General features: G+C 43.3%; 2 protein-coding genes across 2 annotated transcripts in view; both read left to right on the top strand.

Annotated features, from left to right (window-relative positions):
* LOC130295910 (SH2 domain-containing adapter protein D-like) overlaps positions 1-23,073 on the top strand; it is a 69,868-nt gene that overhangs the window by 945 nt on the left and 45,850 nt on the right. The window lies entirely within an intron of this gene.
* Positions 5,350-8,312, top strand: LOC130295912 (C-reactive protein-like). Its single transcript, XM_056547237.1, has 2 exons — positions 5,350-5,370; positions 7,318-8,312. The coding sequence occupies exon 2, from the start codon at positions 7,320-7,322 to the stop codon at positions 7,944-7,946; it is 627 nt and encodes a 208-aa protein (XP_056403212.1). The 5' UTR covers positions 5,350-5,370; positions 7,318-7,319; the 3' UTR covers positions 7,947-8,312.

The following is a 23,073-nucleotide window of genomic DNA, read 5'->3' as shown; positions in this document are numbered from 1 at the left end:
CCCGCCGGCAGTGTCAGTGCAGCGCTCCCGGTCAGCGGGTCTGACCGGGGCGCTGCAGAGAGGAGAACGCCGCGAGGAGAGGAGCAGGGACCCGGAGCGCTCGGCGTAACAGTGAATAGGTTGTATATTAAGTGCAAAGGACCTTTGAAGTGGGCCACATGATTTTTAGTCACATGATAATGTTTGTCACCTTTTTAAGTCATATGTTTGTTACCCAGAAAGCACCAGGTGACCCGTAGTTGGCCTATGGGCTCCTTGCTTAGCCCCCCTTTATAAGAGGGGGAGGTACTACAATCTCTCTCTTGTGTTTCACTTTCTACTGAGGTCAAGTCCAGTCCAGACGTCTCAGGGTCAGTGTCCAGCACATCTGGAGGCCTCAACCTAATTTGCAGCCCACAAGTCAGTAAGTCACGTCATCTTTGTCTGCTGTCATCATCTTCAGTCATGTCAAGTCAGTTGTAGTCAGTGTTACCTGCACCTATAGTCACTCCAGTCACTGCAAGTCCCAGCAAGCTGCGAGGTCCCCTGTGTTACTGGTCACTTCTCTGGGATCCTGGCCGAACTGTATAGACTGTACCATCTGTCTACCTCAGTAAAAGTTACCTTAACCTGGCCTTGGACTATTATTTTTCCCTGCCTAACCTAGTACTAGCAGTTCTACCTTCGGGTGGTTACATAGGCAAACCACGCCCTGGCATCACAAACACAAAGGGGTTAATACCATCTACCCCTGGGCAACACCATCTGCCCCTTACACCTCACCTAACACCCTTGGCTCACCACATTTTTAAATCATCTGGTGCCAAAAAGTTCTACAGATTTGTAAATGTCTTCTATTTAAATATCTTAATCCTTCCAGAACTTATCAGCTGCTGTATACTACAGAGGAAGTTGTGTGTTTTTTCCAATATGACCACAGTGCTCTATGCTGACACCTTTGTCCATGTCAGGAACTGTCCAGAGCAGGAGAGGTTTGCTATGGGGATTTGCTCTTACGCTGAACAGTTCCTGACACAGATAGAGGTGTCAGCAGAGAGCACTGTGGTCAGACAGAAAATAATGACACAACTTCTTCTGGAGCATACAGCAGCTGATAAGTACTGGAAGGATTTTTAAATAAAAATAATTTACAACTCTGTAGAACTTGATCTGAAAACATTTGTTTTCCACCGGAGTACCCCTTAAAGCCTACATCAGCAATAACAATCAAGATCGGGCAGTCAGTACCAGTGATCATGTTCTTCATTTTATGTTATTTATTCGGGTTTTTGATACATAACAGAAGTATGTGCCTCTTGCACATAAACCCCATATACTTTACGAAAGGTGTGACTGTTCTCAATAAAATAAACATGACACCTTAAATAAATAATCCGTAAATCTTTCTTCATACAACGTCTACATTGCCATACACAAAGAACCACATCATAGTGCCCATCAGGACTACACTGGTGAGCAGCGCAAGAGAGAACTTCTTCCCATATTTTTCAGGTACGTTCCCACTGGATGTATGGTAAAACAGGGTGGGCTAAGGCACTAAAATATGAAGGCACCAAATTGGAAAGGAACATGATATTCATGCTTATCTAAGGGTAACCTGTCTGCATATGAATAGAAGGTTTGTTAGCTTGGCCATCTGTCAGGGGTAACCTCCTTGTCGTCAAAGGACAGGTTTGTCTGGTTTGAACAGCTTCTCTTCAGAGGTCACGTCTCTCGGACTTTCAGGATTTCCCCTGAAAACCAAATGATCATTCTCCTGGTAATATTTAACAAAGAATGATTGTTTTAACCAACTGATGGCTGACCTCTTATTAGAAGATAATAATCTGCCATGTTGGAAATTTCTGCTGGCCCGGAGATCACGGGGTCCCCAGCGGCAGGACCCCCGTGATCCGACATATTATCCCCTATCTTTTGGATGGGGAGGGGGTGAAGATGTTTTTGGGAGGACTACCCCTTTAGATCTACTGGATGTACAACTCTGCAGATTATGTTACCGTATATACTCGAGTATAAGCCGACCCCAATATAAGCCGAGTCCCCTAATTTCACCCCAAAAACCCAGGAAAAGTCATTGACTCGACTATAAGCCTAGGGTGGGAAATACATCATCCCCCCCATGTCATCATCCAGACCCCCGTCATCACCCCGTCATCATCCCCCCCCCCTGTCATCATCCAGACCCCCGTCATCATTCCCCCCCTTCATCATCATCGCCTGTCAATCCTTTCATCAGTGGCCTTCAACCTGCGGACTTCCAGATGTTGCAAAAATATAACTCCCAGCATGCCTGGACAGCCATCGGCTGTCCGGGCATGCTGGGGGTTGAAGTTTTGAAACATCTGGAGATCCGCAGGTACAAGACCACTGCGGCCTTTGTCATCATCCAGACCCCCCCTTTAAGTTTTGTACTCACCTCCCCACGGTGGGAAGGAAGGGTGAGCTGGTCCGGGCCATCTATGCTGCAGGGACCGTCTGGTGGGGAGGGTTAGTCGTTCTGAGTTTTCCATTTTCACCGGGAGGCCCTCTTCTCCGCGCTCCGGGCCTGCCCCAGACTAGTGACGTTGCCTTGACGATGACGCACAGGGACGTTCATGCGCAGGTACGTCTGCTGCGTACGGACGTCCCTGTGCATTGTCGTCAAGGCAAGGTCACTAGCCGGCCGGCCGGGAGCAGAGAAAAGGACAGCACAGAACGACTAACCCTCCCCACCGGACGGTCCCTGCAGCATAGATGGCCTGGACCAGCTCACCCTTACTTCCCACCGAGTGTAAAAATAAAGGGGGGTCTGGATGATGACGAAGGCCACAGTGGTCTTCAACCTGCGGACCTCCAGATGTTTCAAAACTACAATTACAACAGCCGATGGCTGTCCGGGCATGCTGGGAGTTGTAGTTTTGCAACATCTGGAGGTCCGCAGGTTGAAGACCACTGAAGAAGGGATTGACAGTTCAGTCAAGTATAAGCCGAGAAAAACTCGGCTTATACTTGAGTATATAGAGTATTTACATATCAAAAACAAAAGACCTAGAGGTCTGGATGTCCAGTCATCAAGCATTACTAATAAAGTATGTCCATGTTCTTTCTGCAACCCTGATTTTAAGACAACATTAAACTGGTTTTCTATGGACCTTTCAGGAATAAAAATATTCTTAGGGCTCATCCAGAACAAATCGGATAAATAGATTACATGACAAGAAATAGATTCCTGTGGTAAGTGATCCAAGTAGGGTTGACTTCTCTTGGATCTGTGTAGTTATGTTATATTATGGACCCAATGTTGTAGAGGCTGGGCCCATCAGAGGAAATCTAATGCCCTAGTGGGCAAGTCCATATTTTAATACATAAAGGATTGGTATCTAGAGATCGTTCAGGTATCTCTAGTATCAATGGAGTATTGGCGGTGCATATCTGCTTCATTTATTCAGGGGGCAATTTACCTCTGCTCTTGGGATTGCTGGGGGTTCCTGTAGTTAGACCCCTACTGATCAGCTAGGAAATTCTTTATTTCATTCTAAAAAAAACTATTAGGCTAAGTGTCCGCTTGCTTTTTTTTTTTTTTCTGGCCATTTTTGGAAAACTGCCGCTGCAGTTTTTTAGCCAAAGCCAATTCAAAAGGAATAGGACATATAAAGGAAGGACTGACACTTCTCCTCCCTTAGGCTAGGTTTCCACTTGTTTTTTTTTCTGGCAGTTTTTGGACATCTGCCACTGCAGTTTTTGAGCCAAAGCCAGAAGTGTATTCAAGAGGAATAGGACATATAATGGATGGACTTACACTTCTCCTCCCTTATGGATCCACTTCTGACTTTGGCTCAAAAACTGCAGTGGCAGATGTCCAAAAACTGCCAGAAAGAAAACCAAGTGGAAACGTAGCCTTACAGTGAAATCCATAGCGCCTAATGGGGCTGCTATCTTCTAAGCAAACATAGCAAAACAAGCCTTGTGGATTGTGGTGATGGAATGGAGCCGACGTATCAGCAAGAGAGTTTCTGCTCTCATTTTGTTACTTTGTTATATAGTCTTACTATCTTGGGTTCTTAAGATTCCTTTAGATATTATGACAGCTGTGACGGGTGTTATTTGAGGGGAGTGTTAAGAGTATTAGGTAACAGGAAGCTTTTCCCTCTACTCCATGCCTCCATCCTGGGATTATCTCAACAACTGCATGTTTCTTTTTCTTTCTTTCTTTTTTTTATTTATTTATTTTTATCCCAAAAATAAATTACTAAACCCCAAACTAAATCGTAATGAATTAGGAAGCAATTGTCTTGAAAATTCTGAAGCCTAATATGAATATAAATCATTGCTTTAGATTTCTTCCAGGGCCTCTCAACACCCAACCAGGACTAGTCCCATGCAAACATAAGGAGCGTCATATTCATCTTTAATTCCACCAGGTCAATACTTTGTGGCTAAATATATAAAAAGATCTTGTTTACCAGTAGGCCACTCCACGGATCAGAGAAAACTCTGAACCATTAAAGGGGTAGTCCGCTGCCCTGCCTTCTGGAGCTCCGCTCGCAGCGTCCGGAAGTTCATTACTCCGAACGCTGTGTGCGGGCTTCCGTGTTCGAGGCCGCCCCCTAGTGACGTCACGCCCGCCCCCTCAACGAAAGTCTATGGGAAGGGAGCGTGACAGCAGCCTCGAACACGGAAGCCCGCACACAGCGTTCAGAGTAATGAACTTCCGGACGCTGCGAGCGGAGCTCTGGAAGGCAGGGCAGCAGACAACCCCTTTAAAGGGGTACTCAAGTTCTGGACAATTTGTTCAAAACGCTAGGAGCCTGAGGCCGTGACATCACGGCCACGCCCCCTCTATTCATGTATATGGGAGGGGACATGTCAGCCGATGCGCCCCCTTCCCACAGACATGAATGGAGGAAGCGTGGCGTCACATTACAAGGGGCTTGGTCGTTACATCACGGCCACTGATGCAGGAACCCGGCGTTTGTTTAGAACACCAGGTACTGCAAGAGATCACAGGGGCCCCAGCAGCGGGACCCAGATATCAGGCATCTTATCCCCTATCCTTTGGATAGCTGATAAGATGTCTAGCAGCGGAATACCCCTTTGATGGCTATTAAGCCATAGGAAATGACTGAAAAATATTTTTAGCAAATTAGTTCAAAAATAAGCACCAATTTTTTTTATGTACGTTTTATATATTTTTTAAAACACAATATTGTTTTAGTTCATTATACTTTGATATTACAGTGTACTCACAAAGGTGTGAAATATTGGAAATATACATCACATCTCAAGTAATAGATGCATACATAATTTTTATGCTGCAATTTAATTTCTTTATTTGTAGAAAATGGAGACGATGATCATTTTTCTGTTTTTCTGGCATCTTGGGTCAGACAGGTAGGTGTACATCGCTATCTTACTTAAATTGTACCTGTCACCATCAATCAAATTTTATATAATATAGCCTATTTAAATAACTTTTTTTTTTTAACTTTATTTGTTAAATTAACCCCTATAAGGTTGGCCACCAGGGATCCACCTTCTGGTCCTGTCTGCAGTCCTGCTAGCAGATTGTCTCCTGCAGCAGCCTGGCAGAGACAAAAGTAGGGATATGCAGGTGGGGCCTTAGCTCATCACAGTGTATAGAGTGTATGGAGCTCAATATTTTAGCTTTCTTTCCCTTTGAGCTGCGCTAGATTGTTGAGTCATGATGCCTTCCGTGCATAGTGCTAGTGTTATGCTGAATCTTGTGTTGAATATTGTGCTTAATAATTGTGCAGGATATTTCTGCTCCTTTTGCAGCTGCTGGGCAGAGCTAACACACTGTGGAGTTCAGTGCACAGAGCTGAGGGAGGAAGTGCAGTCTAAGCCAATCACAGCCCATCACACACTGAATCACAGCCAATCAGCCAATCACAGTGTAACGTCAGCACTCCAGCCAGACACGCTGACCATGAGCACTCTCTGTCCCCGCTGCCGGCAGGCTGGGATTCTCAAGAGATGGTGCTGTAGCATAGAAAGGGTAAGCATGTAACATAGTGTTCTCAAACGGTGGCCCTTCAGATGTTGCAAAACTTCAACTCCCAGCATGCCCGGACAGCCAGCGGCTGGGAGTTGAAGTTTTGCAACATCTGGAGGTCCACAGTTTGAGACCACTGAAGTAACAGGTATTGGGTGCAACCTGAGCTATACTTAAAGGGGTACTCCAGTGGAAAACTATTTTTTTTAAATCAACTGGTACCAGAAAGTTAAACAGAAAAGTAAATAATTTCTATTTAAAAATCTTAATTCTTCCAGTACTTATCTGCTGCTGTATACTACAGAGAAAGTTCTTTTCTTTTTGAATTTCTGTCTGACCACATTGCTCTCTGCTGACACCTCTTTCCATGTCAGGAACTGTCCAGAGCAGGAGCAAATCCCCATAGAAAATCTCTCCTGCTCTGGACAGTTTCTGACATGGACAGAGGTGTCAGCAGAAAGCACTGTGGTTGTGACAGAAAAGAAATCCCAAAAGAAAATAATTTCCTCTGGAGCATACAGCCGCTAATAAGTACTGGAAGGATTAAGACTTGTTAATAGAAGTAATTTACAAATCTGTTTAACTTTCTGGCACCAGTTGATTTAAAAAAAAAAAAAAGTTTTCCATCGGAGTACCCCTTTAAAGAGTACCTCTCAGGATCCTGTTAAATTTATAATCCTCCCAGTTCACTCCTCCCATCATGATAAACCACTCCCTGCCTTTATTTTTTTTATTTTTCTACATTGATATTGCTCTGTATTTTCTGCTCAGTCTCAGTCAGATTCACAGACCGTTAAGGGGCGTTCCCCAGCAGGCGTGACATCATCTGAAGCCATACAGGGGAGAACTTCCTCACTCGCTACACACAGCCCAGAGCAGTTCAGTGTGAGATGACCTATGATTGGCTAAGGCGGCACCCCCCCAAACCCCCCCCCCCCCTCAGCAATCCAGATTGCATTTCCCGATTTTGGACTTCTGCCAGGCCAGCAGGAGTCCAAAGTCTGTGCAAGAGATAGGGGTGGGGAGGGGGGATGTGCTCTGGTGAAGTAGGAAGACACCTAGTGGCAGCTTTTTTTAAACACAAATAAAACATAATTTTTTTAAACAAAGAACATTAGAAATATTTTTTTATTTACCAATTACCATAAGGAGTGCAATAGCAAAAATTTGTATTAATGAGAGTGCCCATTTAAGGGTACCACAGAAACCCACCTAAATACCCCTAAAGTGAAGGAATGCCTTGATGAAAGCTAATATTTTGGGTCATAGTGCTGATAAATACAATGCCTTGTATCAACAGTGATAATTTACTTGTTCCCATACAGATATGGCTTGCAAGTCATTAATTTTCTCCAAGAACTACACTTTCCCTGCAGAACTCACGTATGAAAGGCGCGGCGGCCATCTTTCCAAGTTCACCGTCTGTCTGCGTTCTTGCACCAATATGACGGAGAGCATCATGTTTAGTATGCTGAGTGAACTCCGGTATGACTATTTCTTCATCATTCTTGGTGGAGGTTCAGATGCCAACACTGGTCTTATCTGGGTGGAAGGACGAAGAGTTGATGTTAGTTTTCCAACCGATGACACAAGGCCAAGGAGAAGTATCTGTTTGAGTTGGGATTCTCCTAATGCTGAGATGGTGCTCTGGGTCAATGGGAAGATAACTGAGAAGAAAGAGTTTGAGAAAGTAGGAAGGACGTACATCGATCCTAGAATTTTTATTGGACCAGGACAAATTTTCCTTGGTGGTAAACCAAAGTTAGATGTGGGGGAGCTCACAGATGTCCATGTGTGGGACAGAGTGCTGAACCCACAGGAGGTCAAGGGTTATTTTCATCAGGAGGAAGGACACATTGGAAATATCATTAATTGGAGGGCTTTAGAATATGATGGAGTGGATGGGGACTTTATTGTTGGTCCATTTCAGTGTAAAAGAAGATTATCAGTGTGATTGATAGTACAAGTTGAGATGGGGAATGGCATGGTGTGACTACTGCTAAGGTTCTGTTCACAGTATCATTGAGGGGTTCAGTGAAGCTTTCTAGGATTTTGGCCAAGAATGGTGCCAGGAGGGTTTGTCAGTGTCCATTTGGATCCATCAAAAAAAAGGTCTGTCTTGTGGTCATGGCGCCATTGTAAATGGAATTCTTGACACTTAGGACAGTAGAATAAACGAAGATCCAACACTCAAAAGGTTTGTTGCTTAAAAGGGTACTCTGGTGGAATAATTTTGTTTTTTAAATCAACTGGTGCCAGAAAGTTAAACAGATTTGTAAATTACTTACTTAAATTACTTAAAGGGGTACTCCACTGCTCAGAGTTTGGAACAAACTGTTTGAACGCTGGAGCTGGCTCCGGGAGCTTGTGATGTCATAGTCCCACCCCCTCATGACGTCACACTCCTCTCCCTCAATGCAAGTCTATGGGAGGGGGCGTGACAGCCGTCACGCCCCCTACCATAGACTTGCATTGAGGGAGCGGAGCGTGACATCAAGAGAAGGCGGGGCTATGATATCACGAGCTCACGGCGCTGACTCCAGCGTTCGGAACAGTTTGTTCCAAATGCTAAGAATCGGAGTACCCCTTTAAATCTTAATCCTTCCAGTACTTCTCAGATGCTGTATGCTACAGAGGAAGTTCTTTTCTTTTTGAATTTATTTTCCGTCTGACCACAGTGCTCTCTGCTGACACCTCTGTCCATGTCAGGAACTGTCCAGAGCAGGAGAGATTTGCTATGTGGATTTGGTCCTGCTCTGGACAGTTCCTGACATGGACAGAGATGTCAGAAGAGAGCACTGTGGTCAAACTGAAAATAAATTAAAACAGAAACAGTACTTATAGTACTGGAAGGATTAAGATTTTTAAATAGAAGTAATTTATAAATCTAACAGACCAAAGACAAAGGATCCGGCACTGCTGAATCTACGGCAAGTAAACAGCCACAGGTGTGTATGTGAAGCAAAGTAAATCCATATGGTGCTCAGTCCAGAAACATCAGATAAATCCAAAATAGACGAGATATAGAATAGTGGATGGCACTCACCCAGGGAGAAGCTTCAGTATATTCTTTCTTAAACAAACAGAGTGGCGGTGTCAGACAGGAGAACAGACAGGAACGCCAAGGACCTGAGCGTGCAGGTAACAGCTGTGTCGTACTTCTGTACTTCGTTAGACCGCTCTGTTTGTTTAATAAATATACTGAAGCTTCTACCTGGGTGAGTGCCGTCCACTATTCTATATCTCGTCTATTTTACAAATCTGTTTAACTTTTTGGCACCAGTTGATTTAAAAAAATGTTTTCCACTGGAGTACTTCTTCAAAAAAAATTATCCACAATCCACAGTCTAAATATAATATATGCCATTTAAGCCAGTTATTTGGGCATTTTTCAAGCCACTAGATGCAATGCTGTAGAGAAACAGGTGGTATAAGCACTTAAAGGAGTAGTCCAGTGGTGAACCCAGTGGTGAACAACTTATCCCCTATCCTAAGGATAAGGGATAAGTTTGAGATTGCGGGGGGTCCGACTGCTGGGGCCCCCTGCGATCTCCTGTACGGAGCCCCGACAGCCCGCGGGAAGGGGGCGTGTCGACCTCCGCACGAAGCATCGGCCGACACGCCCCCTCAATACAACTCTATGGCAGAGCCGAAGCGCTGCCTTCGGCAATCTCCGGCTCTGCCATAGAGATGTATTGAGGGGGCGTGTCGGCTGCCGCTTCGTGCGGAGGTCGACACCCGCTATCTGTCCGGAGAGCCTGGCCCCCATACAGTGAGATCGCAGGGGGCCCCAGCGGTCGGACCCCCCGCGATCTCAAACTTATCCCCCATCTTTAGGATAGGGGATAAGTTTTTCACCACTGGACCACCCCTTTAAGAACAATGTTGCTGTCATAAATAGCTATCAGGGATCTGACACAGTCAGTCATAGTTCATATAAAGAGGGATCAGGAAGTAAAGACCAGTGGAGGACCTGGAAAGTGTCAGAACAGCGACAGCATGGGATCGGTAAGGTGAACATGACTTAATTTAACAACATCCTGAGCTGTGACATAGAATTTGAGGCTTCATTTATAGGTAAATGTCAGAATTATCTCCCCACATATACCTCTGTATGTAAACCGCTGTATATATATGTCACCTATAGGCTCTCATAAAAAAAAATTAAAGGGTGGAATATGCTTTGATAGCATTGACAACTCTCTTCATTAGATAAACAAAAGGTATGCTGACAGATACTAGCCTGGTGCATGCCAAAAAGACCCATCTTTGGCATTCATCCGGTCAATGTGGCCCTAAAGATTCAACATGTGCTTCACTGCCACATACGCCAAACATAGCAAACATGACTATGGATACACTGGCAATTGCCTCAATAGGAGGTTGCGTCTCAGAAATCACTGTCCTTCAGATCAAGGGTGAATTGCTTCTGAAGAAATGTAAAGGAAGGGTTAAGTATATTTAGCAATACCCAAACTCTGCCATTCTCAGTCTCCTACTGTACTATTAATACAATTTATATATATATATATATACATTTGGGTGGAAAAATCTCTTTAATTGTTAGATTACATTTTAAGGAAATAACGTTCACACAATTGTTCTGATTACACCTTTACTGTAAATTGTTTTATTTTCATTCAATTACTATATTAATAATAAAATGCTGCCACCCTATATGAATTAAGAGTGTGCTGGTTTGTTACATATACTTTTAAAGAGTACCTGTCACCAAATTAACTTTTCTAAACTTACTCAGGCTATGTTTCCTTACTACTCCTAACACTCCTACCACCCTTAAAAAAATGTCAGAGCTTTAAAAAGCTGTGTATCTTACCTTTCTTCTTGCTCACATAGTGCAATCTCCCAGCAGGAGAAAGTGGGCGTTTCCCAGCAGGCATGACATCACTGAAGCCTGCTGGGGGACCATTTCTGCCCTCACATGGTTGCAGTGCTTTTATGAATAGAAGACCTCAAGCTCTGTGTAGCAGCTTTCAGTCTGTGCTTTTTTCAGTGAGGCTCTTTGCAGCTTTCAGTCTGTGCAGCTTTTAGTCTGTTCAGCTTTTAGTCTGTGCAGATGTCAATCAAGCTCAGTGCAGAGAAACACTTCCTGAGTTTGGTCTCCTGCCATTACAAGCAGGAGACCAGAATCTGAGATTTTGACCAGACGAAATGTGTTTTGGACAAGAAGGGAGACCCCTGGTGGCCAGAAGTATACAGCAGAAAAACTAAAATAAAACATGTTTAATGACAGTGCTCAGTTAAGTAAAAATCATCAAAAGGTGAATTGAGATTGTCGTTGGACATCCCAGGACATAAATGGTATTTTAGGAGGCCGCCTAACACACATGGCACTGCTTATCCTCCAGCAGCTTAAAGCCATGTTCACATGCCCGAAAATGTGAGGACTGTCTTCCCCGAAAAAACACAGACAGACATTCCACACATTTAAATGTTCCGGCAGGCACTAGGATCGCATGGAAATGAGCCCTCTCCTGCACGGCAATGCAATTTCATGCGGAATCCACAGAAAGAATCAACATGTCTATTCTTTCTGTGGACGCCAGAATCGGGAAATCCCACCATGTGCACAGTGCAGCAGAATCCCATTGAAGTCAATGGGACTCTGCTATAGCGGAATTTCAGAGCAGAATATTCCTGCGGAATTCCCTGATCACACAATTTTTACAGTTTCTTGATACACCGTCCTGTTCCTGACATATGAGGGTTTATTGTTTGTCTGACAACTAAGGGAATCGGTCAGATGGGCGTGAACTTTATTTTTTAGCTTAGCAATTTAGCAAAAGCTGGAGGTCCATAGTTTGGAGACCACTGTACTATAGTAACCTATGTTACAGGATCTCTACCTAGATATGTAGTGGTTGGTGTAAAAAAAATGTTTCAAAAATATAAGATTGCATTATCAATAAATACCTTTGAGTGCACTGATCAAACACCTTTTTACCATTACTTCATATGTCCTTCTGTTCCAGAGATATGTGGGTTTATAGGAAATCAGTCAGATGGGTGGGACCTAATTTTAACTAATTAGTTAGGGGGGGTGTATTAGTAATAGAAAAGTATACAGATTTGTAAATTACTTATAATTAAAAAATCTTAAACCTTACAGTAATTATCAGCTGCTGTATGCTTTACAGGAAGTTGTATAGTTCTTTTCTGTCTGACCACAGTGCTCTCTGCTGACACCTCTGTCCATGTCAGGAACTGTCCAGAGCAGGGGCAAATCCCCATAGCAAACCTCTCCTGTTCTGGACAGTTCCTGACATGGACAGAGGTGACGGCAGAGAGCACTGTGGTCCGACTGGAAAGAACTATACAACTTCCTTTGGAGCATACAGCAGCTGATAAGTACTGGAAGGCTTTAAGGAATTTACAAATCTCTATATGTATATGTATCTCTATATCTATATGTATATGGTGCCAATTGATTTAAAAAAAAAAAATTCCCACCAGAGTACCTCTTTAATAAAAGTAATTTTTTGGGGGGTTGGCCACATGTCCTTTTTAAATACCTTTTAAGAAAATGAATAAAGGGGGGGGGGCACTCTCCTATGGGCCCTTTTCTATTAGCTTGTCTAAGAGAATGGATACATAGAGGGTTTCTCTCTCTTAAAGGGGTATTCCAGGCCAAAATTTTTTTTTTATATATATATATATATATATATATATATATATATATATATATCTCAACTGGCTCCGGAAAGTTAAACAGATTTGTAAATTACTTCTATTAAAAAATCTTAATCCTTCCAATAGTTATTAGCTTCTGAAGTTGAGTTGCTGTTTTCTGTCTAACTGCTTTCTGATGACTCACGTCCCGGGAGCTGTCCAGCTGCTATGGGGATATTCTCCCATCATGTACAGCTCCCGGGACGTGACATCATCATTGAGCAGTTAGACAGAAAACTTCAGAAGCTAATAACTATTGAAAGGATTAAGATTTTTTTAATAGAAGTAATTTACAAATCTGTTTAACTTTCCGGAGCCAGTTGATATATAAAAAAAAAAGTTTTTGCCTGGAATACCCCTTTAAGGTCCTGTCCCGCATTTCACTGACAACTCAGTGATTTTAATGAGCACTGTGCAATGTCTAATTTCCCCTGTGGAGGCGCTGCAGGGAAACGATGAACATAATAATATGCCTGTTGTCATGGAATTCCCCTAATAATAGATTGTACAAAGCAGAGAACCCCTTTAACTTTATTTTAACTTTAACATGACAATAAATTATATGTTCAGTAAGAGAATGAATAAAGGACCTTTATAAGGCAGAATAAAGATCCATCATATATCAGAATTATAGGCTCATTACATTAGTTTTTGAACACAGTAACATAGCATGGCGGTCCTATGTGAGATCCATTACTGATGCCACAATGAATGACAATGGCTTCCTCTTTGCATCTACATAAAGAGCTTTACTAGGAGACTTGTCGGCTAAGCAGAAATTCATTAAGAGATCTTTACAAGGCCTGGTCGTGTTAAGACCTTAAGTACATAACGCAAATCCTATGGGGAATCTCCCCAGGGAGCTTAAGTGTCCTGCAGACGTCCACATTCAGCCTCATACTGCTCATGTCATGCCCAGGCTATTGTCTGTCACTGCAATGACTTCTTCAGGATGGATTAGAAAATAATGACATTTCCCTGCAATGAATAATAAGTTGTTCTCAGTCCCCGGAGGTTAAAATATCACTATATGTGTAGGGGGCCGCCATCATGTCTAAAATGTACGACAAAAAAAAAAAAAGAGTGCAAAAGAAACAAAAACACTGAAAAATATGTAAATATATTTATGGATGTATAATAAACCATAATAACTGATCATCCAACACATTTTGTATACTATGGGTGACATGTTTAATTTTATCTAACTATCTTATATCTACAGTATCTAACTGTATCATATATCTGTCTATCTCATATCTATCTATCTCCTATCTATCTATCTATCTATCTATCTATCTATCTCACAACTATGTATGTATCTATGTATCTATCTATCCTATCTATCTCATATCTATCTCATATCTATCTATCTCATATCTATCTATCTATCTCCTATCTATCTATCTATCTATCTATCTATCTCACAACTATGTATGTATCTATGTATCTATCCTATCTATCTCATATCTATCTCATATCTATCTATCTCATATCTATCTATCTCCTATCTATCTATCTATCTATCTATCTATCATCTATCTATCTTATTGTTACATTATGCCCTCTGGCCACACACGCTGGCCGTGAGCGCATGGTCCCGTTACCTGCTGCTGCAGATCTTTGTTGCCTTGAGCCGGAGAGAAAGCATTCCCGTTATTGCCTTGCCGTGTATCTGATCCTTAGCTCCGTGACCTGACTATGCTACTGTACTAGCGACCTGGGTGCCACCTGCCGCAGCAAGTCCATCCCGCTTTGCGTTGGGCTCTGGTGAAAGCCAGCGGCACCTTAGACTCCGCTTCCTGGTACAGTCCGAGTCATCTGCCACACAGGTCCAGCGGATCCACATCCACCGGAGTTCCTGTTTTCTGAAACGTAAGTGTTATACTCATATCTATCTATCTCATATCTATCTATTATCTATCTATCTCATATGCATCATCTCTCTATATGATATCTATCTATCTCATATCTATCTATCTATCTATCTCATATCCATCTATCTCATATCTATCTATCTATCTATCTATCTATCTATCTCATATCCATCTATCTCATATCTATCTAGCTATCTATCTATCTCATATCTATCTATCTATCTAGACAATAGCAAATATGATGCAGCACTCCACAAGTTGCAATAAAGGTGGTTTTATTCCATCATGTGCAAAGACAACGTTTCACCAGCCTCACGCTGGCTTTTTCAAGTGTGAGGCTGGTGAAACGTTGTCTTTGCACATGATGGAATAAAACCACCTTTATTGCAACTTGTGGAGTGCTGCATCATATTTGCTATTGTCTGGATTGAGGAACCGGCGGACCCAGGTTCCAGCTATGCGGGCACCCCTCATTTCACTTCTCTTCTGGACATTGGTTGTGCCGTTTTTATTTACATTGTATCTATCTATCTATCTATTTCTCTATCCAATTATCTTATATCTATCTAAAAAAAAAAAAAGGATAAGTTGGCCAGCACATGGTGCTGGTGGTATGGTGCATGCTATTTGGCCAAATGGTAAGCACGGTACCTACATTTTTTACTATAGCTATATAGCATTTCATATTTCATATATATCTTTGTGCTAGCAGTGTGCTATCTCTTTATCTCATATCTATCTATCTGTCCCCTATCTATCTATCTTTCTATCTATCTCTCATATATATTTATCTATCTATCTATCTCATATCTATCTATCTCATATCTATCAATTTATCTATCTATCTCTTATATATCTATAAACAGGAGAATACAGCAGCACACTGCTAGCACAAGGATACAGATAAAAAAATGAAATGCTATATTGCTACAATGCAAAAATGAAAAAAATTAGGTACTTTGCTCACCATTTGGCCAAATAGTTTGGACCATCCCACCGCGATAAGGTGACCTCATTGGGACGGACCCTACACTGTGAATATGCCTCTGTGTGAACAGTTACCAGGCTTGTAAGGTCTGGAACATCCAGCACCCTATAAGATGGGTGGGGTGCAGGAACCAACATGGAGGTAGCCCCTCCCCCATATGTATAACACAAACAAGGATAAGTTGGCCAGCACAACTTTGGTATCAGTATGTGCTGGCCAAATGAGGTTTGGCTGCCAAATTGTGAGCTAAGTACCTAATTTTTTCATTTTGCATTGTAGCAATATAGCATTTCATGTTTTATCTGTATCTTTGTGCTAACAGTGTGCTGCTGTAGTCTCCTGTTTAATATCTATCATTTTGGTTTAGATCTAAGGACACACTTCTACTTTGAGTAAGACATAAAAGATATAAAAGCTGTGTGTGCAGGACAAATCTTGGATTCCTTGGCCCACCTCTTGGACAAGCACCTCAATAAAGGCCGAGATCATGTTGTGTAGAATAGCTACTAAACTAGCAACTCACTGTAACCTGATGATGTATAAGAAATAGCAGGGAACTTTCTTTAAGTTTAGATACTTTATGTTAAAGTGCTTTTCTATGATTGATGGCCTCTCCCCAGAACACCTGATCCTGATCCTTCTATACACATGGAGACTCAGCTCAGCCATCATCTGTCAGGGAAAAGTACACATTAGATGGTTGGCATGTCCCATTGAAATTGACAGATTTGGTCAATAAATGTCTAAAGCATAAGCAAACACTGAAGCGTACCTTTCATTTCCAAATATTTTTTAAAACCTTCATAGTTTTGTAACTTTAACCCTTCATAGCAGGGACAAGGTGAATTTAGTGCTCTTAGAGTCTATTCACACGGCGGAATTCCAAATCAAACTAAAGCCCAAAGACTTCCCAGTGTCGCAGTACAGAACGTGGTTCTGTTCTAACCTTAGGCCCTGTCAGGTTGAGTCCCTCAGTGACCTGGGGCTCTCCTGCAGTGTCTCCCCTGCTGTTATTATAAGTGTCATTTAATGTCATAGGATTATAGTCAGTGTCTTATAGCTAGTCTAAAGGACCTGTGAGATGTCTGAAGGACCTGTGGAATGTCACATGTTATGTTATCACGTGATGTTACCCAGAGAGCACCAGCTTAACCTATGACCCGCAGCTTGACCAATGGGCTTTAGTCCAGCCCCCCACTATATAAAGGGGTGGCCATTACAATTCACTCTCTTCCTTTACTGAGAACCAGATGTCTCAGTACCAGCGACCAGCATCTGGAAGGCCATAAAGCTACAGTCATTCCAGTAAGTCAAAAGTCTATGTCTGCTGTCACTACAAATAGTCAAGTCCTGCATATAGTCAAGCCTCAGGATAGTTGTCTCAAGTCTACTGCAAGTATAATTGGTCCCAGCATGCTGCGAGGTTTTCGGAGTTCCTGGCCACCTCTCTGGGAATCTAGCCTAGCTGTGAAGATAATACCATCTGTCTTAAACTCAGTAAAGCTTCCGTTAAACCATAACTGTTTGTGGACTCTACTTTCATTAACTAGCCATTGGAATAGTGGAGATAAGGTTCGTGTGGTTCCGGTACCAAAAAACACTCTGGCGTCACGAACATTAGGGGTTAACAACATCTTGCCCCAGGGGTTAATACCATCTGATCCCACCACCTACACCACTATACCCCGTGGTCCCACCATCACCGTGGGTCACCACACTTCTATGGGATTTTGCACTCCCATTCAACCTTCTGAAATTCTGCTTGCGATATTTCAGAAGGTTGAATGGGAGTGTGGATCCCATAGAAGTCTATAGGCTTTAATTTGAAGTCGGATTCTGCAAGCAGAAGTTCTGCCATGTGAATAGACCCTTTATGCATTGATTGAGCCCCTAAGAGCCCCCTCCATAGTGCACAGCCATTTCTCATTCATTTGAGGGGGCAGGGCCAGAGCTGGGTTGTTTGCCAGTAGAACACACATAGGACTTTTTCTTACATCTCTGGCCAATAACAGGTAAGCACCTACTCCTCTCATTCATGCCATGACGTAATGCTGGTAAAACTGCACTGAACAGGCTGGCATTGTGCTGGGAGATGATTTTGGGCTCATTCATATTGCCGTCGTGCTCTGCTATATGAAGCTCTGTTGGCAAGTCCATCGTAACGGGAGTTTAATGGAGGATCCTGATGGACCAGGTTGTGACCATATGGTCTCAGTTGTGTTCCCACGCATTTTTGGACCGTTCATCGCAAAAAAAGAGCTGAACGTACCCAGTACATGGCGGAGCACAATGGCAATGTGAACCTAACCTTACACAGTACACTACTATAAATGACATGTTGGGAAGGGGGAGAAGGGGATTGCTAATGTACTGACATTGCAAGGTGCTATGTGAGCAGAAATGAAATAAATAGCAGCAGCACAACAAGGCAGGGGTTACACTGGAGAAGGATTTTATAAATACAGATAACATGCCCTTCTGCACTGCAAAATTAAAGCCACATTATTAGTAGAGCTGCTGAAGTTGAGTTGTTCTTTTCTGTTTAAGTGCTCTCTGATGACACCTGTCTCGGGAACTGTCCAGAGTAGAAGCAAATCCCCATAGCAAACCTCTTCTACTCTGTGCAGTTCCCGAGACAAGCAGAGATGTCAGCAGAGAGCACTGTTGCCAGACAGAAAAGAACAACTAAACTTCAGCAGCTGATAATTATAGGAATGATTGAGATTATTTAATAGAAGTAATTTACAAATCTGTTAAACTTTCTGGAGCCAGTTGATATTATATATATATATATATATATATATATATATATATATATACACATATATATGTATATATATATATATATATATATATAAAGTTTTTTTCTGGAATACCCCTTTAACCCCTTAACGACCACGGACGTAAACGTACGTCCTGGTTTGGCGGGACATCCCGCACCAGAAATGGCCGTAATGGCCGACATCCGCAATTGCGCGGATGTCCGCCATTAACCCTTAGATGCCATGATCAATACAGATCACGGCATCTGCGGTATTGCGGTACTTTGATTGGATGATCGGATCGGCCGCAGCGCTGCCGCGGTGATCCGATCATCTGAAATGGTGGCCGGAGGTCCCCTCACCTGGCTCCGGTCGTCTCTCGGGGTCTTCTGCTCTGGTCTGAGGTCGAGCAGACCAGAGCAGAAGATCACCGATAATACTGATCAGTGCAATATCCTCTGCATAGCACTGCACAGTATTAGCAATCAAAGGATTGCTATAGATAGTCCCCTATGGGGACATAAAAAGTGTAAAAAAAAAATTTGAAAAATGTATAAATAAAAAGTTTAAAAAAAGTGAAAAATCCCCTCCCCCAATAAAAATGAAAATTGTCCGTTTTTCCCATTTTATCCCCAAGCGTAACGTTTTTTTTAAATAAACATATTTGGTATCGCCACGTGCGTAAATGTCCGAAATATCAAAATATAATGTTAATTATCCCATACGGTGAATGGCGTAAACGTAAAAAATAAAAAAATGTCCAAAAATGAAGCTTTTTTGGCACAATTTATAAAAAAAAATTTTTATAAAAAATGATCTAAAAGTTTTATATATGCAAATGTGGTATCTAAAATAGAGTACAGATGACGGCGCAAAAAATGAGCCCTCATACCGCCCTATATATGGAAAAATGAAAAAGTTATAGGTGGTCAAAATAGGGCAATTTTAGATTACTGATTCTGTACAAAAAGTTTTAGATATTTTTTAAGTAGTACAAAAATATAAAAGTATCTAGCCATGGGTATCATTTTAATCGTATTGACCCACAGAATAAAGAACACGTCATTTTTACCATAAATTGTACAGTGTGAAAACGAACCCCTCTAAAATATGCAAAATGTAGGTTTTTATTTAAATTTCCACCCTAAATTTTTTTTTTAGGGTTTGCCGTACATTTTATGGTAAAATGAGAGGTTTCATTACAAAGTACAATTGGTCACGCAAAAAACAAGCCCTTATATAGGTCTGTAGATGGAAATATAAAAGAGTTATGGATTTTAGAAGGTGAGGAGGAAAAAACAAAAACGAAAAAAAATAAAATTGGCCTGGTCCTTAAGGTGAAAATGGGCTTGGTCATTAAAGGGTTAAGCCTCGGCTATATAGTGACATCTTCATTTGGATGCCGGAGTGCAGTCCCATTACAGAGGCACATATCGTAGGGCACAGATGTGTAGCGAAACTACAACTCCCAGCATGCCCGGACGCTGGGAGTTGTAGTTTTGCAACAGCTGGAGGCATCCTGGGAAACACTGCCGTAGGCTAAAGGGAGGATAGAGGTAGAATAGATAAAGACTAAGTCTAAGACTAATAGACTAAGTAGACTAAGTACATACAGCAGCAGCACAGCAAAGAAGTGGTTACATTAAGCACTGAAGCTGCTGCTGAGTCTTGATTTACTGGTCAGGGACAGTGACGATCCTCTCGAGAATGGACATATTTTGCAAGTATCAGTTTCCCTTTTCTTCTCTCCTGCACAGAGCACATGTTAAGCTCCGCCTCACTTTCTGTATTTTGATCTTCAGAGAAGAGAGACCTCTATTGGGCAAGACTTGAGAGCTTTTTTTTTGCTTTTCATTTTTGACAAATGAAGTGATGAAGCAGTGATAGGGTGACTGAAGCGATGGAGCAGTGTTTTCCAAGTGGTGTGCCTCTACCTGTTGCAAAACTACAACTCCCAGCATGCCCGGACAGCCTTTGGCTGTCCGGGCATGCTGGGAGTCATCGTTTTGCAACAACTGGAGGCACACTGGTTGGGAAACACTGACACAGATGGCTGTTGTATGAAACGACAGTGACCATTGAAAAGAACTGATGCTTCATGGGAAATACAAGAATTTACTAAAGAAGACAGAGATAGGTCAGGAGAACCCACAGTTGACAAGAACAAGTACTTCTGTAGAAATGGCAGGCCTTTGGGGATTTCATGCTTATGAAAATAATGTAATCTCTTTATTGATCTTCTAGTGTAGACCTCTGAAGACCTTGAGGGCAGATTATACAATGGAGGATACGTGTAGGACCTTGAAGGATAGATTCTCGTTACAGCTCTATTGAACGATACAAAAGTTCTTTGATGAACAGCAAATATGGTCACCTGGGGCCAGACAGAAGCACAATGAGAGCTCAATAGGGCCCATCCCCCATTCCGGTTATAGGATGGTATTCCCCAAGCCTTCACTCTCTGCATCTGAGTCCCCAGCTGTTGGCGAGCTCCAAATACTATTGTAGTACTAGGAAGGACATAGCATAATTAGAACATGGTACCAGAGTCAATACCATATAACTGGCAGATAAGGAAATATTTCAGCCTTCAACATTTATTAGAATATTAATAGTTTCCTGTCACCAGCTTTCATTAAAATCCAAAAACTTTATTCCAAATCCTTTAAAAATAAAAATAAAAAAAATCTGAGGATTAAAAAATCAAGAAAAGAAAAACGAAACTCCAACTGGTTTTGAACTGCTTAAAAGTCCTTCATCATGGCCATGATGAGGGACTGCTAAGCGGTTAGTAACCCATTGTATTTTTTTTGGATTTTAATGTAAGTTGGTGACTGGAACCTATATATCTGTTACGCCGAGCGCTCCAGGTCCCTGCTCCTCCCCGGAGCGCTCGCAGCGTTCTCCTCTCTGCAGCGCCCCGGTCAGACCCGCTGACCGGGAGCGCTGCACTGACACTACCGGCGGGGATGCGATTCGCATAGCGGGACGCGCCCGCTCGTGGATCGCATCCCAGTCTGCTCACCTGTCCCGGTCCCCGGCTGTCACGTCCTGACGCGCGGCTCCGCTCTCTAGGGCACGCGCGGCTCCACTCTCTAGGGCGCGCGCGCGCCAGCTCTCTAAGATTTAAAGGGCCAGCGCACCACTAATTGGTGCCTGGCCCAATCAGTGTAATTAGCTCCCACCTGCTCCACGCCTATTTAACCTCACTTCCCCTTCCCAGCTTTGCCGGATCTTGTTGCCTTGTGCCAGTGAAAGCGTTTTGTGTATGTCCCAAGCCTGTGTTCCAGACCTTCTGCTGTTGCCCCTGACTACGACCCTTGCTGCCTGCCCTGACCTTCTGCTACGTCCGACCTTGCTCTTGCCTTGTCCTTCTGTACCGCGCCTGTCTCAGCAGTCAGAGAGGTTGAGCCGTTACCGGTGGATACGACCTGGTTGCTACCGCCGCAGCAAGACCATCCCGCTTTGCGGTGGGCTCTGGTGAATACCAGTAGCGACTTAGAACCGGTCCACCGGTACGGTCCTCGCCAATCCCTCTCTGACACAGAGGATCCACCTCCAGCCTGCCGAATCATAACAGTAGATCCGGCCATGGATCCCGCTGAGGTGCCGCTGCCAAGTCTTGCTGACCTACCCACGGTGGTCACCCAGCAATCCCAACAAATCGCCCAACAAGGACAGCAGCTGTCACAGTTGACCGCCATGCTACAGGAACTTCTGCCACAGTTACAGCAACCATCTCCTCCTCCAGCTCCTGTACCTCCTCCGCAGCGAGTGGCCGCTCCTAGCCTCCGCTTGTCTCTGCCGGACAAATTTGATGGGGACTCTAATCTCTGCCGTGGTTTCCTGTCTCAATGTTCCCTACATTTGTAGATGTTGTCGGACCAATTTCCTACAGAACGGTCTAAGGTGGCTTTCGTAGTTAGTCTTCTGTCTGGAAAGGCCTTGTCTTGGGCCACACCGCTCTGGGACCGCAATGATCCTGCCACAGCCACAGTCCAGTCCTTCTTCGCTGAAGTCCGTAGTGTCTTTGAGGAGCCAGCCCGGGCCTCCTCTGCCGAGACTGCTTTGCTTAACCTAGTCCAAGGAACTTCTTCCGTAGGCGAATACGCCATCCAGTTTCGTACCCTTGCCTCAGAGCTAGCCTGGAACAATGAGGCCCTCTGCGCGACCTTCAAGAAAGGCTTATCCAGCAACATCAAAGATGTACTGGCCGCACGAGAAATTCCAGCTAACCTGTCTGAACTTATCCATTTGGCCACCCGCATCGACAAGCGTTTTTCTGAAAGACACCAGGAGCTCAGCCAGGAAAAGGACCTTGATCTCTGGGCACCTCTCTCCCAGTATCCTTTGCAATCTACCCCTGTGCCTCCCGCCGAGGAGGCTAAGCAAGTGGATCGGTCTCGCCTGACCCATGAAGAGAGGTCTCGTCGCAGAGATAAAAAATTATGCCTGTACTGCGCTAGTACTGAACATTTCCTAGTGGACTGCCCTATTCGTCCTCCGCGTCTGGGAAACGCACGCACGCACCCTGTTCAAATGGGAGTGGCGTCCCTTGGTGTGAATTCTGCTTCTCCACGTCTCACTGTGCCCATGCGGATTTCTCCTTCTGCCAACTCCTCCTTCTCAGCTGTGGCCTTCTTGGACTCTGGTTCTGCAGGAAATTTTATTTTGGCCTCTTTTGTTAATAGGTTCTGCATCCCAGTGACCCGTCTCGTCAAGCCGCTCTACATTTCTTCCGTCAAAGGAGTAAAATTGGACTGCACT

The sequence above is a fragment of the Hyla sarda genome, chromosome 11 (genome assembly GCF_029499605.1).
Source record: "Hyla sarda isolate aHylSar1 chromosome 11, aHylSar1.hap1, whole genome shotgun sequence".
NCBI lineage: Eukaryota > Metazoa > Chordata > Amphibia > Anura > Hylidae > Hyla > Hyla sarda.
Note: the sequence above shows the minus strand (reverse complement) of the source record. Positions and strands in the feature narration are given on the sequence as shown.